Below are 14,059 nucleotides of genomic sequence, written 5' to 3' on the forward strand. Positions count from 1 at the left end.
CACCTTCGCAACGACCATATTTGTTTTACTACGCCCAGGATTGAAACCTTCGGGCACGTGGAACAACTCGGAAACTCCTCCTGCTCAAACACAACACGTGGGCCGCTGAGCCACTTCCTGCATGCAGCAGCATTAAACCTACACTTCTGGCTACCAGCGTATGAGACCATAAGACAAGAAATAGAATATCCAAAAGAATAAATTTCGTTAATAGTATCTAAAGTTGGAAAGCTCTTAGCTATTTCTCTCATCCGGGGTTCCTCACTAATTTGAACAACTGAAGGCAGATAGAAATGACCTAGCATCAATCTAGGACAGTTTTGGACTCTTTCATTGATGGGGAGTCTTGCACACGGGGTTGACGTTGCGAGATTATTCTTCCCAGGACAAACGGCGACATTGATCTTCCCTTTTGAGTCTGAGCTGCAAGCTTGCTACAAACACCGCGCAAATCGAGAGGGCAAGTGGTCAGCCAAGCAGGCAGCTCAGCCATGACACTAAGTCCTATGAGCGACGCCAAAGGGGAGTAAGTCATCCCTGAGCTGTCGGCGTCAACCGAGCCTTCTTCCCACGGCTGCAGGGCACGGCCCGACAATTGCCCGTAGACACGAGACAACTCTGCCCTGAGAAGTACAAGAAAGCCAAAGTTCCTCAAGAACAGAGATCCAGCATCGGCGCGATATTCCCTTCCCTTCCGAAACAACTCGCCATTGCAAAGCCGCGTGGCTATCTTCACAAAGATAGCTTGAGGAGAGGGCTCCATGTAGTGCTGTGTGAGAAATTGTGGATATCAATGATTCATATACGTGCGGCTTGCGTGCGGTGTTATTCCCTTTCGAATCTGCGAACGTAAGATAACGCGCGTTGAGAATTCGCAAGTTGGGGGAATGACTTGGACTCATGTTGCAGAAGGAGAGGCTGATGAGCCTTTGATAAGGATAGAGAGTCATGTGATAGACAAAGCTAGAAATGGCGATAAAGGGTAACATTGCCATGGGAGACAGTAAATCCAATTGATCTTGATGCATGTTGAACTATAATGGAAGAAGTCAAGACACTGATTCAATGATAATAATAGTGATTTGGTTGCGCCATCAGCAGAAGATGTCTCAGACACACTATGGCCTCCCTATTCCGAGATGAAGGAGAACGAATGGTTTGATAATAGTCAAATAGATTTATTTACAAAGTACCATAGGTCTATAGTTGAACTTTATCAATCCTCCCGGGATAGTGTAATCAATCACTGGGCCCAGCCTTGTATTCTAGAGGTATAGATGATCTCCTGGGCATCCTCGCCTGAACCTATCCTGTTCCGTATATCATTTAGGCTGGCTTGTCAAGGTTATGCTCAGCCCTCGAACCAGGTATAAATGGCTCATTCGCAACCCCAAATCAACAAGGGCTAGGAGGAGTAGCGGCAGCAAAACGTCCCTTCGGCGGAGCCCGCAGCTTAAACCATCGATCCCTCCATCTCAGACCACCAGACTAAATCTTGTTCCAGAGCCACCATATAGCGATAGTTCCCGCGGTCATAGGCGCCGAGATCAACAACATGATAGTCGAATCGTGGTCGACTGAAGTAGTTGCTGTACCGTGTGGCAACAGGGTTCTAGTGATAAATTCAGTGGAGAAGAAATTCTAATTCCAGCCCCCCCTTCATTACTTTATTTAGTTTTTTTTTGTCCGGGTTCTTCAGAGCAAGGCTGAGAGAGGGTAAAGGTGAGCACGGAAGACAGGCCTGCAAAAATGAGTGGGAGTTGAATATCTCATCAGAACCACAGTCGGTGGTAGGTACACCATCATGATGATGGTCAGCAACTTCACAGCAGCGGCGTCTTTCATGCTCCGCCTGGCGACCTCCTCCATTTCTTGTTCTCCTTTTGAGCTTCCCGCGAGAGCTGTTGAAACGTGTAGCTACTCTCCAGATCGAGGAAGCTGCATAGCTATGTAGTAGTAATCAGTATTTAGCATTAGCCACGGAAGTTTTCCTTCCCAATTGCATCGGGGTTTGATTTTTGGTAGAACTCACCAGACCGATGGAGCTCCTCAATTTCTGATACAGGCTATCAGCTCGCTCCAGAAGGAGAGCCAATTCTTTGTCCATCTCAGAGTGCATTTCGCTTGCAACGCTGGTGGCTGTGCGCTGGTGCTGGTGCTGGTGCTGCTGATGATAATAATTATCAATATCACCACCATGATGCACCTTCAGAGACTGACATCGGACTTCGCTGAGAAAGTGCGACATGTCTTGCACGCATGACCGAGTGGCCTTGAGAGCCAGCGTTGCGTCGAGCAGGTCATCTTCTAGCTGTTTTTAGCTGCTGGTGAACGTCGAAGTTTGCCAGACCCGCATTGCCGTGGCTCGCGACGAGAAGCGACATCGTCTGCCCGAGAAAGTATTTTGCCAATGGCCCTGTACGCTAAAATAAGCCATTCACGCACTCACGTGAATGGTAGGGACAATAGCCATAGAGAGTTACGCACATGTTGATCCACCACCTTTACCAGGTGCGCGAGATAAGGTCTCCATTGCGCCACCGCCCAGTGGATCAGAGCCTGGTGGATTTGCAGTGCCAGCGGTTCAGAATCGTGATAATCGTCTGCCCTATCGCTGCCGCCAGGGTCTGGAGAGAACCGAGTGCAGATATCCTGTAACTCGGCGGGTGGAGACACGAAGATCCAGGTATTCACCTTGGTGTCGTAGTCGAATCTCTGATGGACCACAAATTGGCGGAGCGACCAAGGGCTGTGAACGTCGCTCCTCCCGTTAAGATAGATGTATCGGATGCAATACGCGACTTCTATAATAGAAGATCATTAGCGGACCATCACAATTCTTCCTGTCCCAAACCAATGACAAACGACTGGCACGGGTTTGGATGTTAAAAACCCTGGTAATCGCTCCAACATACCAAAACCAACACCAAAGCGACCCGCGACCGTCGTGGGATGCAAACTCGATTGCAAACACGGAGGGCCAACTTCGAGCTCGAGACTGCGTCTTTCCTGGTAGAGCAGGATATCCTTGAAAAGGGGGGAAACGCCAAAGCGTGCCATCACTGCTTCTATTACGGCTTCCGTCACTGATAGCCGGCTGTGAGAGTAGCTTTGTGGGATATGGCTAGAATGCAAACAATAAATTTGGTTAGTCACTGCTTCTGCTATCTTTGTCGGTACCGGGTTTCAGGTTTCATGGCTCAAGGTTGAGGATTAGACGTACAGAAATGCCATTGTGCCTTGTGGCTGTTTCGCCCAAAATTGTTGCTTAGCGTCTCGATTGTGATGGAATACCACCAGCGGAAACAGAGACACTCACCGGAGGAGCTGTAGCACGTCCTGGACGGTCTCCAAATGCTTTGAAACGGTCCTTGACTTCTCGCTCTGCGGTATCTCGCTCACACTGACTCTGAAGTCAGAGAGATTGCCTACTTCCGATCGCGACCGGCCCGGTTTCTCGCAGAAACGGTGCTCTTCCTCTTCAGCGTCTTCCTAAGAATCAACGGTATCGGTGTCCAAACACGCTTCAGCCTTGCGCGAGAAGCCCGCTACCGTCGACGAAGACGGGAGGAGTACGACCTAATTGCGACTTCTTCTCCTCAGATTGAAACAGGTTCTTAATGTTCTCCAGCCACTCGCTGGCATACAGTTGGTCCGAGCATCTGAGTGCCGTGAGTTTGATATCCTGGCGACTCAGGCTCTCTGAGTTCTGAACCCTGTGGTCTATATCTTTGCACTGGGATGAATTTGGGATGTAAGTATAGTATGTACTCTTTGAAACTTGGCAATTGGATATGTCCAATAAAGTAAAAGAAAAGGGAATTCCTTGCTGTAGATTGCAATAGATGATATGGGAAGTCGATTCAGTATGGCCGAAGACCTGGAACTATTTATCTGGAGTGCGTGAGTGGGGCACTCTGTCTTGCTGCACGACCCCTGTGACGAATACTGCCTACACCGGTTGGGTTGGCGAAGCAAGGGGAGACACACCTCATCGGATAGGGGTAGTTAGTAGTCAATCAACGGGGACCTCCTCACCTTGTACTCCATATGACTGGTAGGTTGTCGATGTCATTATGGGCAGCTGGCTCACGGTAGCTGAGTCGACACAACAAGCAGACAGACCTTTGACCATAGCGAGTGTTGACGGGTGCTGTTCTCGTGAGAACGGACGAAACTGAAAAAGCCGGCAGATAGCTGGGTGTGAGAAGATAGTGGTAATGTAGCAATTGGTGGGTTATACACGAGACGACTTGTCCATTTCGCCAGCCTCAGCTTAAGCCTCAACCTTCCATTTCCTTCAGGCCTGTATTATAAAACAGAGGTATGCTCCCAGTCCCTCGCCATGCGTTGAAAACTTAAACGACCTGAGTAGCGACGGTGCCAACCGGTCTTTCGACGAACTCCAACACACCACTAATAATGTTCTGCCGGGCAGACTCCGAGCTCACCGCCGCGCCAGCCAGGTAGTTCAGCCAAAGCAGTCTGCCCACACGCTCGTCCACGATATCGCCCATCTTGACCCTCACACCCGTCTTGTCCTCACTGTACACGCCCATAGTACCACGGTTGTCGCGAGTGAGGAGCAAAACTTCACCTTTGGGCAGTTTCCTGCGCGCGGTGCCACCAAAAGCGGTCTTGAAGTCATTCATAGCCTCGCCGAAGGACTCGTCCTGGAATGAGAGGTCTTGGCGGTCACTGGCGAAATGGCCACTGCGGGCGGTGATGCCGCGCACGAAGCCGTCACGGAGATGCATGAAGTCAGTGGAGCGAGTAGGCACGATTCGGAAAGCGGTTCGCAGCTGCCCGTCACGGATGATTTTGTTCCAGAGATCCTCGCCATCCTTCTTGTGCAGGAGTTTCTCGCGCAGAGATTTCTTCTCGCCGGGGACGAGCGTTGTCGCGACATCTACACCGGCAACGCTGTGGACTAATCGTCTTTGCAATGCAGCGATATCGCTGACCGCGATGTAGAGTCCTACAACGTAGACTTCGATACTGAGGATGGACACGGTCCGCACGCCGAGACCTACCAGCTGGTACTCGACGGAAGATTGCTCGCCACCGTTAGGCTCGTTCGCGGCCGCGGGGCTAGATGGAGGAGCCGTACTGGGAAGACGGATGGTCTTAGGGAACGTGGGAATCGTAGTGGTGCCCGTGGGGATCTGCTCGACCTCTTCGACGTTTGTAAGCGCATCGAGCGGTCCGTCGACCGAGGGTGGAGCGTCCAGCTTCACGACATTTTGGCTGTTGGACTCTTCCTCCTCCTTTAAAGACAGGAGTCTCCGTCTCTCTGCTTTTCTTGGATCGGGGTACAGAACAACAGTTCCGAAGATAGCTAGACCACAAGCAACAATCCCGTAGGCGGACCAGCGCATTCTCTTCACGGTGCGAGCCCGCTCAGCCTTTGCCAGCTGCGACGGCGTAAGCATCTCCCTATGATGGCGGCGGCGAAGGAGCTCTGCAGAGCCATAGCTTGAGATGGGCGGTGCTTGGCTTGGTGCATCCTTGTGGGCGGTGGTAGAGAGCAGGCGAGTGAGAGCAGAAGGTTGGTGTTGCGGTTGCGTAGGTTTGCAGCGACAGACACCTCGTCGAGCAAGGAGGGTTCGAATAGGAGAGATATGCTGTGGGCCAGGCATCTTGTCCGACCGCGTCTGTAATATGGGAAAGCAATTGGAAGAGCGTTGATCTGGGGAGGATGAAATAAGAATCACTCTGTCCTGCCTGCCATGCGGTGGACCAGTGGTGTGGTGAAGCCCGAACTCGGCTGGCGGCAGAATATCTTAGAAAGCTAGCGCCGAATAAGCATAAATCTCTTCTAGCGGGAACTGACTAAGCTAGGGCGGTGTGTGTTCGAAGCCTGGCCGAGTTGCCTACAGTATATGTTGTCTGAAGTTGCCGCTCCCACTTTGTGAAGGCTGCTACTAATGGTCTTGAAGTCCAATTGAACTAGTCTAGTAGTGTAGTGATGAAGTCTGGCGCAGTGTTGTGACTGGAGCTAGTCTAACTATCTCTAAAAAACACGGTCTTTCGACTGGACGTTTTCCCTCATGAGATCGTTCCGTTACGAGCCATTGGCAATCATTCTCAGACATACTCCCACGCTTGAACAGCTTTGCCTTTCGCAGAGGGTGATATCATCCCCAGGTCTCGTTAATTGTGCAGTCCTCAGGGCTGGCACATTAATACACCAGTCGTATGTTCGTTGCAAGCTTCGTGTGGATGGATCTTGGGGTGTTCCAGCGACTGCTTTAACCCCCCTTGCGTTTGATCGGTGTGCCTCCTCGTTCTTCACGAACCGGGGGGGGGGGAAGAGATGTCGCTGCATTTAACCACCATTTCTGTCATGCTGCTGGGGACCATTCATAGCATCAGGCTTATTCGCCTCGCCGGAACCCTCGGCACCAAACCCAGCATTATCCATCACCTTATCCACATGCCTACGCAACTCTGGCATACCTTCCTTCAGAACTTCAGCAAATACCTCACTGAAATCCTTGAACGCCTTCTGCTTCCCATTGATCACTGCATTTCCACGTTGCACGTTCTCTACGAAATCTCTCGTGAAAATGTCCGGATTGCGACCGTCGTCCACGTAATCCACAATTTCAGGGGCGATCCGTACACTATGAATCGGATTATTCGGCGACCCGGTCGTAGACGTCATGTGCTGTAATCGATTGAGTGACTGTGCAAGGTCCGTCATCTTGTCGACCAGGAGATCGGCGGTCTCTGGTACGTAGCCGTGTGTTTGGACTTGGATGTCATATAGATTTTGGATGACATCTTTGATACCTGCTTGGACTCCTGTTGTGTCTTTGACGGGAGCCATCTCGCTGGATAAATGTTGGGGTGCAGCGGCTCCTTTCGCAGTGAAAACCAGATTACCTGGATATTGGGCTTGTGCCGTTCTTGGATGTTGTAGGTCTCGCTGGAGAACGGGTTTGGTCTTGAGCGAGCCAATCTCTTGGGGCAAACCGCTCGGATGGCTAACAAATCCTGATGGCTGGCTTTCCGAAGGCGTTCGTGGCCCAAGGTCTCCGGCAAAGTCGAGAACAGACGTAGCAGCCGAGTTCAGCGAAGGCAACGGTGACGCTTGAGTCTGGGCTGATGGAAGACTCTGTAGAGTCAGAGGCTTGGGTAGTGGGTTACGTTTTGAATGTTGTGTATTAACAATTCCAGCAGCAGCTCTGTGGCCAATTTGCAGCGTCACAAAGGGTTCCGAGGCCGATTCATCTCTCCACCATCTGTTCTTCGTTCGATGAATGGGGAAGTCTGTCAACAGCTCTGATGGAACGCGTAGAGTGACCCAGTGTGAGGAGGCCGTTTCAGGAAGCGAATCGTGTCTGCTTTTTTTATCATTTTCACCAGCCTCAGCAGATGTCTGGGCGCTCGTAGCCGTGAGTCTCTGTGGCCCCGCAGTGGCACACTTACTCCTCCGTCTTGCTGGCGCAACGACTGGGGTTTGCCAGCTGAGGCCCTGGCCAGAAGGTGGCGCAAACTGGCTTGGAGGGACCCCAGTGGCGGTTGGCCGACGGATCGCCTGGCTTGCCCCACGTCCCCGGATTTTGCTTCCCTTTTCAGGCGCCATCTTGCCCTGAGACGTGGAGGATACTTGATGCGAGGTGGCTTTACTTATTGGTAGTTGATGAGGAATGGCATCTACAACAATAGAACGAGAAAAGAGAGAATGAAGTATTGTAAGGACCCATCCAACGAAGGAGACTTCCTTGTTGCTTATGTTATGGCAGGAGGAAAGATCGATGGGTGGGCAATCTGTAGATAAAGAAGTTGCTTTCAATATTCACTGGACTTCAACCTCAACTTCACTTCTTTAGCTTCACATTTCTTTCACTGCAAGAAGACAGTGTACACAGGCAGTCCATAGAATCCAATCAGTCCTCTACAGGATACCTGACCTTCGCATACAGAAACCCAGGAGTCAGGATACGCAATGCTCTAATTTACATCTACAACTATTTGTGAATACCTCGTACCTCATTTGCTTATATTTCTTTCGTCCGCACCGTAGCCGTTTTCTTCGGCTCATCTATGGATGTCTCAACCATCTCCAGGCCGGACAAGCTCGGGTATTTCTTACTAAAATTCGCTTCCCAGTCATCGTCCAGCTTGACCTCGACTTCATCTCTTGGAGCGCCGTTATCAATGATCGCGTTTTGCAAGACCTTGGGCTTTGGTGGTGCTGTCGGTCTCTGTGAGCGTGTTTCCCCCCTGACCAAGTCGACTGCCGAGGCCGGTGCTGAAGAGGTGGAAAGTTGTTGTGCAGGAACGTTTCGGGGAGGGTGGGACGTCTGTGCGTGCTCTCCAACTCTTTGCTGTGGTTCAGGGGATTCAGTGAACCGTCCATACCCCGTGGCTGTCTTTTGTGCAGGTCGATCATTTTCACTGAGAAGCGAATGTAGTCTGTTTTGAATGGAGGAAGCCTTTGCCGATACCCCAGGACCAGCCGAGCCACCTCCTCTGGCCGCCAACCGCTGCCTGTATTCTGCAGCTGCATTAGCCACTCTTCTCTCCTCCGCTTCAAGCTTCCTCTTCTCTAATTCGCGCTTCATTTCAGGTGATAGCTCCTCCGTTTCGTCCCACCCCGGCCGATCATCGCTCAGATCTGTTGCTTCTGAACCTGCAATGGGGGTCAAGACATTGATTGGATCTCGTGAAGGTGACTCGCTCCTATCTCGATGGTGATGGTGATGATGATGGTTACCGTTGTTTGAATCGCTGCCTTCGAATCTCTTGAAGGCCTCACCGAACTTTCCCGCCAGCAATTTCGTGCCGGCTGCAAGACCTATGGATGGAAGACTGGCTCGCTTCATGTGTCTCGAACCGCTACTCAGCCTTTTATGATGCTGCTTTCGCTCTCGTTCCTCCTCTTCTTTGGCCTTCAAGTATTCAATGTCGGACGAAATGTTCGTGGCCGACTCTGAATGCGTAAGGGGTGCTAGCTCTGGTTCCGCACTTGTAAACGTCGTCTCGTAGTCCAATCCCTTGATTTCTCGGTCTTTAATATGGGTTGGACCCGCGCCGATATTAACGCTTGCGGGTCGCTGTCTGAGATTCAACGATCTTGATCTGCTTACACCAGAATCAATCCCTCGCATTGTGGGGCGACCTCCCTCAAGCGATGGCCTTGATGAAGTAGGTGATCTTGCCTCTTCTTCACTGCTCATTTGTGACCGTCGCGCATCTTCTTTGAGTAAACTTGCAAGTCGTGAGCCAGTCTTGTTGGTTTCAGGTGCCCGTGTCAGACTCGATGGCCTATTTAAGCTCGCATCTCTCGGTGGGTGGTCACTTGGGGGAAACCGGTGTATAGGCCTGTCAGAAACAGGAATTATTCCTGTTATTTGAGGCGAGGACGAAGCCATTGTGCCAGTAGACGATATTGAAGGCTTTGGTGCAGTGATAGCAGGGGCACTAAGCCGGGCGGGGCCCTCCTTGTTTTCCAATGACTTCTTGTGTTGCAGAACTGCTTGCGACTTGGTAGATGGTAGTGGTTTATCAAGGATTGGTTTAGGCTTAACGGGACTAGGCGGCCTCCCAAAAGCTTCGTCTGCTAGAGCATTGGTAACCCGCTGTGCTAGATTCGAGTCGACACCCTCGCGTAGCTGTTCGGATGTCGACTCAAACGCAAATTTCTTGCCCTTATCAGTGAGCAAGGCAAAGTGATCGAGCGTAGGGAATTTATGAGAAAGCTCGTCTTCCACAACTCCTTTATTTCCATCCAGAGCGGCGAATGGATCCGTGGTTTCGACCATGCGAAGAGGAGAAGGGCTTGGCTTGGCGGAACCGTGATGGGAGACCGGTTGGGTGGGACGACCTCTTCGCATGGGCTCAATCTGCGGAACGACAGGAGCAGTTTCTTGCTTCGGAGGAGACAAAGTGGCGCCCGGGAGCGAGCTTTGAGGAGCGATTTGATCTTTCTGACTCTCTGAATGACTCCTTCGGCTGTATATATCCTTGATGGTGAGCTCCCGACCGTCTAAGCGGGACACCTTCTGCAAAACTTGATATATGTTGGGTCTATCGGAAGGTTTTTCCCGAAGCATTGAGGCAATCATTAGTTTCAGCTGATCAGAGAAGCGTGGATACGCAGGGAACTTGAACCTGGCGTTGAGAATTGCCATCTGGCCGACGTCCTCGAAAGGAGTGGTATAATAACAGAGTTTATAGAGAAAGACGCCCAATGCCCAGATGTCGGCCTTCTCGTCAATGGGCTGCTTTCTATATACGTCAATCATCTCGGGACTTCGATATTGGAGCGTGGTGTGACGATTGATATCGTCCTCAATGAGGCGACCCTCAGCGGCGGTGGTAGCAGCAGGTCTCGCGGGAGCGGTAGAACCGAAATCGCACAGCTTGTACAGCCTCGTATTGCCACTGACAGATATCAAAACATTCTCAACTTTTAAATCTCGGTGCATCAAGGCAGGCTGGAGGTAGTGCATGCAGGCGACACCTTCGGCGACATCGGCGAAGATCTTGAGGATTTCAGGCTCGGTCAACCTGTTCTGTAAGCGGGTGTTCATGAAGTCGATTAAGCCTCCTCCCTGACAGAATTCCATGAGCAAGAAGACCTCGTAGCCTCCACCCTTCAACTGCGAGGCATGGGAATCAATGTACTTGACAATGTACTTTTGGCCCCGCAGTCTCTTCATGGTTTCGACCTCGGTGCGCATATTGGCCAGGTGATCCTTGTCAGGAACGGCCACTCTTTTTAACACAGCCTTTGTATTGCCATCGACGGGCCGTGGCAGGGTGACCACATAGACATGGGCAAAGCCACCCTCGGAAAGATATCGGTCGATAATTACCCTATGGTCTCCGACTTGGACCTTGGTCCCGGGTATAAAAGTGCCGGCGGGAGGAGCATGGCTCTGTATAGATGGAGGGGCGGTGGTCGCAAAAGGACCTTTGGCGCCAATTTGAGAAGCATAGACAGCCATGATAGGTGGGTTGGAAAGATGGAGGGAGAGTGAGGGAGAGGATGAGAACTGGGCCGCAGCTGGAAAGGTGTTTGGACGAGGCTGCAGCTGGCGACTTTATCTGTCTATCATAATTGAAAGAAGGGTGGCTGATATGTTGACGAGCAGCAAGGCAACAAGCAAAAGGACGGAAATGTTCAGGAAATGCCCGAGGCAGCCGTGAAAAGAAGTGGTCAGGTTGTAGTTAGATAGGTTTAGGGAACTCGAACGAGAGTGGATGATGCAGTTGGCGGCGGCGGCGGCGGCGGTGGGCAGGTGACGATGGTGGAGGGTTGGTAGGGAGAACCTCATACCGAGTACAATATTTGGCCAGAGTTACATGAGTCTCCAGGGCTGCTTGCTAGCTGCACACAGGAGGCATAGGTGTCCAGGTACCCGCAGCGGAGCCCGTGGAAGCCTATGTTTGGGCTAAGTGGCCTCGCTGGGTGCCTGGGCTACTTAGTCGCCTTACTTGGATGTTTAAATCAGGGAGGACTGGGTGCAAGGGAATGACGCGCAGTTGCCGACCGGCTCCAGAAATTTCTGTGGGCAATTCGATTTTGAAAAGTTCCAACCACCAAATTCCAGTTGTGCCTTCACCATTAGCCATGACCACCGCCATCTAGACTCAATCTATCTGTGTATTTTCGGCCTCCCCTTTTCTTGATTCAGTAGTCATCGCATATTCTCAAATGTCCAAGAAGAGAAAGCACGACCAAGTCGAGCCCGACGCTGTCCCTGCTCCAGACGATGGCCCAGGCCCAGATTCATCCACACCCGCCAAGACACAGAAGGCCAAAGGTCAGAGTCGACAAGAAAAATCAGAGCGGAGGGCCAAGAAAAAGAAGTCAGACACAAGAGATCGTCGTCAGGGTAGAAGTGAGCTTGAGCCCCCGGCCATTCCTATGATTGAGGAAGACGCCCCCTCAGCACACGAGAGTGAAAAGCCTAGTATTACGCAGGAGAATGCAAAATCAAGGCCGACCAAGAAGGAAAAGACCAAAAAGAGCAGCTCAAAGAAACAATCAAAGGATGATACCGATGCTAATACCGAGTCCGAACCCAAGCCCGACAAAAGCGCAAGCAGATTCATAGTGTTTGTGGGCAATCTCCCATTCACCGCAACCGTCGCTCAAGTCCAAGACCATTTTGTCAAGCTGGCGCCCACATCTGTCCGACTGTCCACAGACAAAGCGACAGGGAGGGGCAAGGGATTCGCGTTCGTCGAGTTTGATGGCTATGATAAAATGAAAACGTGCCTAAAACTCTACCACCACTCCATTTTCGACCCTGATGCCAAGGGAAAGGATAAAACCCACCAGGAACAAGACGACGCCATGGATGGGAAGAAGAGAGGTCGACGCATTAATGTCGAGTTGACGGCGGGTGGTGGAGGGAAGAACAGCAAGGAGCGCAAGGAGCGGATCAAGTCGAAGAACATCAAGTTGGATGAAGAAAGAGAGCGAACGAGGGTCAAGGAGAGGACTGAACAGGAGGAGGCAGCCAGGAAGAAGCAGGGCCGGCCTCGGACAGGTGCAAACGCGGCACAGAAAGACAATGGCTCAATACATCCAAGTCGACTGGCTCAAATGAATCACTGAGAAGCGATCGGGTGAAATCAGATATGTGCATGAGATGTTGAGAATTTCTCCGGTCCGGCTCCTATGTAAACGCCCGCCCGCCTGTGCCAACTAGATTGCGTAATGAATTACTGTGGTGTGGTAAGGTAGAGATCCCTCGTTCCTCCTCGTCCAAACTCCGACCCGCAACCATATGCGGAGCGCGGAGGTAGTGATTCAAAAGAAAAAGGGGAGCACGAGCATCGAAGCTGCAAAGTCTATGTCCTCCTTTTTGTGAATGCAAATGCGAATGGCCCCTTGCCTGGTATATCTCTTGCCGGTCCAAATCCAAGAAAATTCGAATTTCAGACACCTCGCCTTTTCCTTTGCACTCTCAACCACATGCGTTCTGCATGAGATTGCCTAGAGGATGGTGCACCGAGATTTCTTCTTGGTCGCAGTGGGTCGGGGATTGAGCACCGCTCTAAACAAATGAAGATGATGGTCAGTCTATCGCCGTGGACGGATTGCGATTTTCATCTTACCTAATCGCCTCGTCAAATACGCTCTTCAGATTCCTCTGTGTCAATGCAGAGCATTCCAGGTATTTGACCGCCCTGATTTCCTTGGCAACGGATAAAGCCTGCTCGTAGGACACCGGCTCCATCTTCTTCGCCCTCAAGTTGTCTGCGGTGCCTTTGTCTTCTCGTAAATCAAGTTTGGTGCCGACCAGGATGATAGGGACGTTGGGTGCATGGTGTTCGATCTCGGGGTACCACTGATGAGGAGGTCAGCTTGGGAATGAGTAACAGATGATTCCACTCCACTCACTTTCGCCTTGACGTTGTCAAAACTAGGAGGAGAGACGATGGAAAAGCATATCAGGAAAACGTCGGTTTGGGGATATGAAAGCGGTCGCAGTCGGTCATAATCTTCCTGACCAGCAGTGTCCCACAAGCCGAGAGAGACGGGTTTTCCGTCAACCATCACACTTGCGGAGTAGTTGTCGAAGACGGTGGGGATATATTCACCAGGGAAGGCATTTGTAGTATAGGATATAAGCAAACAGGTCTTGCCGACTGCACCGTCACCAGTTACCACGCATTTTATGGATTGAGTTCCCTGCGCCATGTCGGTGGTAGCGATTGTGATGGTTATCGGGCTCGATATTTCGGACCGGAATAGTGAGGATCAATGATCTGGTTGCCCAAGAGGTTATATTATGGCAGCTTCAAGCTGGGTAGGGGAATTATCAACAACGCGAGCCGTGACCTTGACCAGCAGGGAGGCGCGTTCTGCTGGTATGGGAAGTTACTGGAAGCCCGCAGGGCAAGGTGTGTGCAGATGCAAGAGGCTGCAGGATGAAGAAGCTGGGCAGTAGGTGGTGTAGGGTGTAGGCAAATGGAGGCAGGAGGGCAGCAAGTACACAGTAGTGCTGATTGATGAGGAAGGATGGAAGAGGTTCGGACCAGATCAGATGAGTTCGTTCAGTACAGGTTTCAGGGTCCAGGGGGGAAAGGC

General features: G+C 51.3%; 5 protein-coding genes across 5 annotated transcripts; 1 reads left to right on the forward strand and 4 right to left on the reverse strand.

Annotated features, from left to right (window-relative positions):
• Window positions 1-4,358: 4,358 nt before the first annotated feature.
• A1O9_05864 (uncharacterized protein) lies at window positions 4,359-5,639 on the reverse strand (the record flags this gene model as incomplete). The annotated part of the gene is made up of 1 exon (XM_013405078.1): window positions 4,359-5,639. The coding sequence occupies one exon, from the start codon at window positions 5,637-5,639 to the stop codon at window positions 4,359-4,361; it is 1,281 nt and encodes a 426-aa protein (XP_013260532.1).
• Window positions 5,640-6,328: 689 nt separating this feature from the next.
• Window positions 6,329-7,591, reverse strand: A1O9_05865 (uncharacterized protein; the record flags this gene model as incomplete). The annotated part of the gene is made up of 1 exon (XM_013405079.1): window positions 6,329-7,591. The coding sequence occupies one exon, from the start codon at window positions 7,589-7,591 to the stop codon at window positions 6,329-6,331; it is 1,263 nt and encodes a 420-aa protein (XP_013260533.1).
• A 415-nt stretch (window positions 7,592-8,006) lies between these two features.
• On the reverse strand, window positions 8,007-10,961 carry A1O9_05866 (NAK/BIKE protein kinase; the record flags this gene model as incomplete). The annotated part of the gene is made up of 1 exon (XM_013405080.1): window positions 8,007-10,961. The coding sequence occupies one exon, from the start codon at window positions 10,959-10,961 to the stop codon at window positions 8,007-8,009; it is 2,955 nt and encodes a 984-aa protein (XP_013260534.1).
• Window positions 10,962-11,671: 710 nt separating this feature from the next.
• A1O9_05867 (uncharacterized protein) lies at window positions 11,672-12,580 on the forward strand (the record flags this gene model as incomplete). The annotated part of the gene is made up of 1 exon (XM_013405081.1): window positions 11,672-12,580. The coding sequence occupies one exon, from the start codon at window positions 11,672-11,674 to the stop codon at window positions 12,578-12,580; it is 909 nt and encodes a 302-aa protein (XP_013260535.1).
• Window positions 12,581-12,961: 381 nt separating this feature from the next.
• On the reverse strand, window positions 12,962-13,669 carry A1O9_05868 (rho-like protein rac1A; the record flags this gene model as incomplete). The annotated part of the gene is made up of 3 exons (XM_013405082.1): window positions 12,962-13,022; window positions 13,084-13,316; window positions 13,370-13,669. The coding sequence occupies 3 exons, from the start codon at window positions 13,667-13,669 to the stop codon at window positions 12,962-12,964; spliced, it is 594 nt and encodes a 197-aa protein (XP_013260536.1).
• Between the last annotated feature and the right edge of the window lie 390 nt (window positions 13,670-14,059).

This window comes from Exophiala aquamarina (assembly GCF_000709125.1).
Source record: "Exophiala aquamarina CBS 119918 chromosome Unknown aczIA-supercont1.4, whole genome shotgun sequence".
NCBI classification, from domain to species: Eukaryota; Fungi; Ascomycota; class Eurotiomycetes; order Chaetothyriales; family Herpotrichiellaceae; genus Exophiala; species Exophiala aquamarina.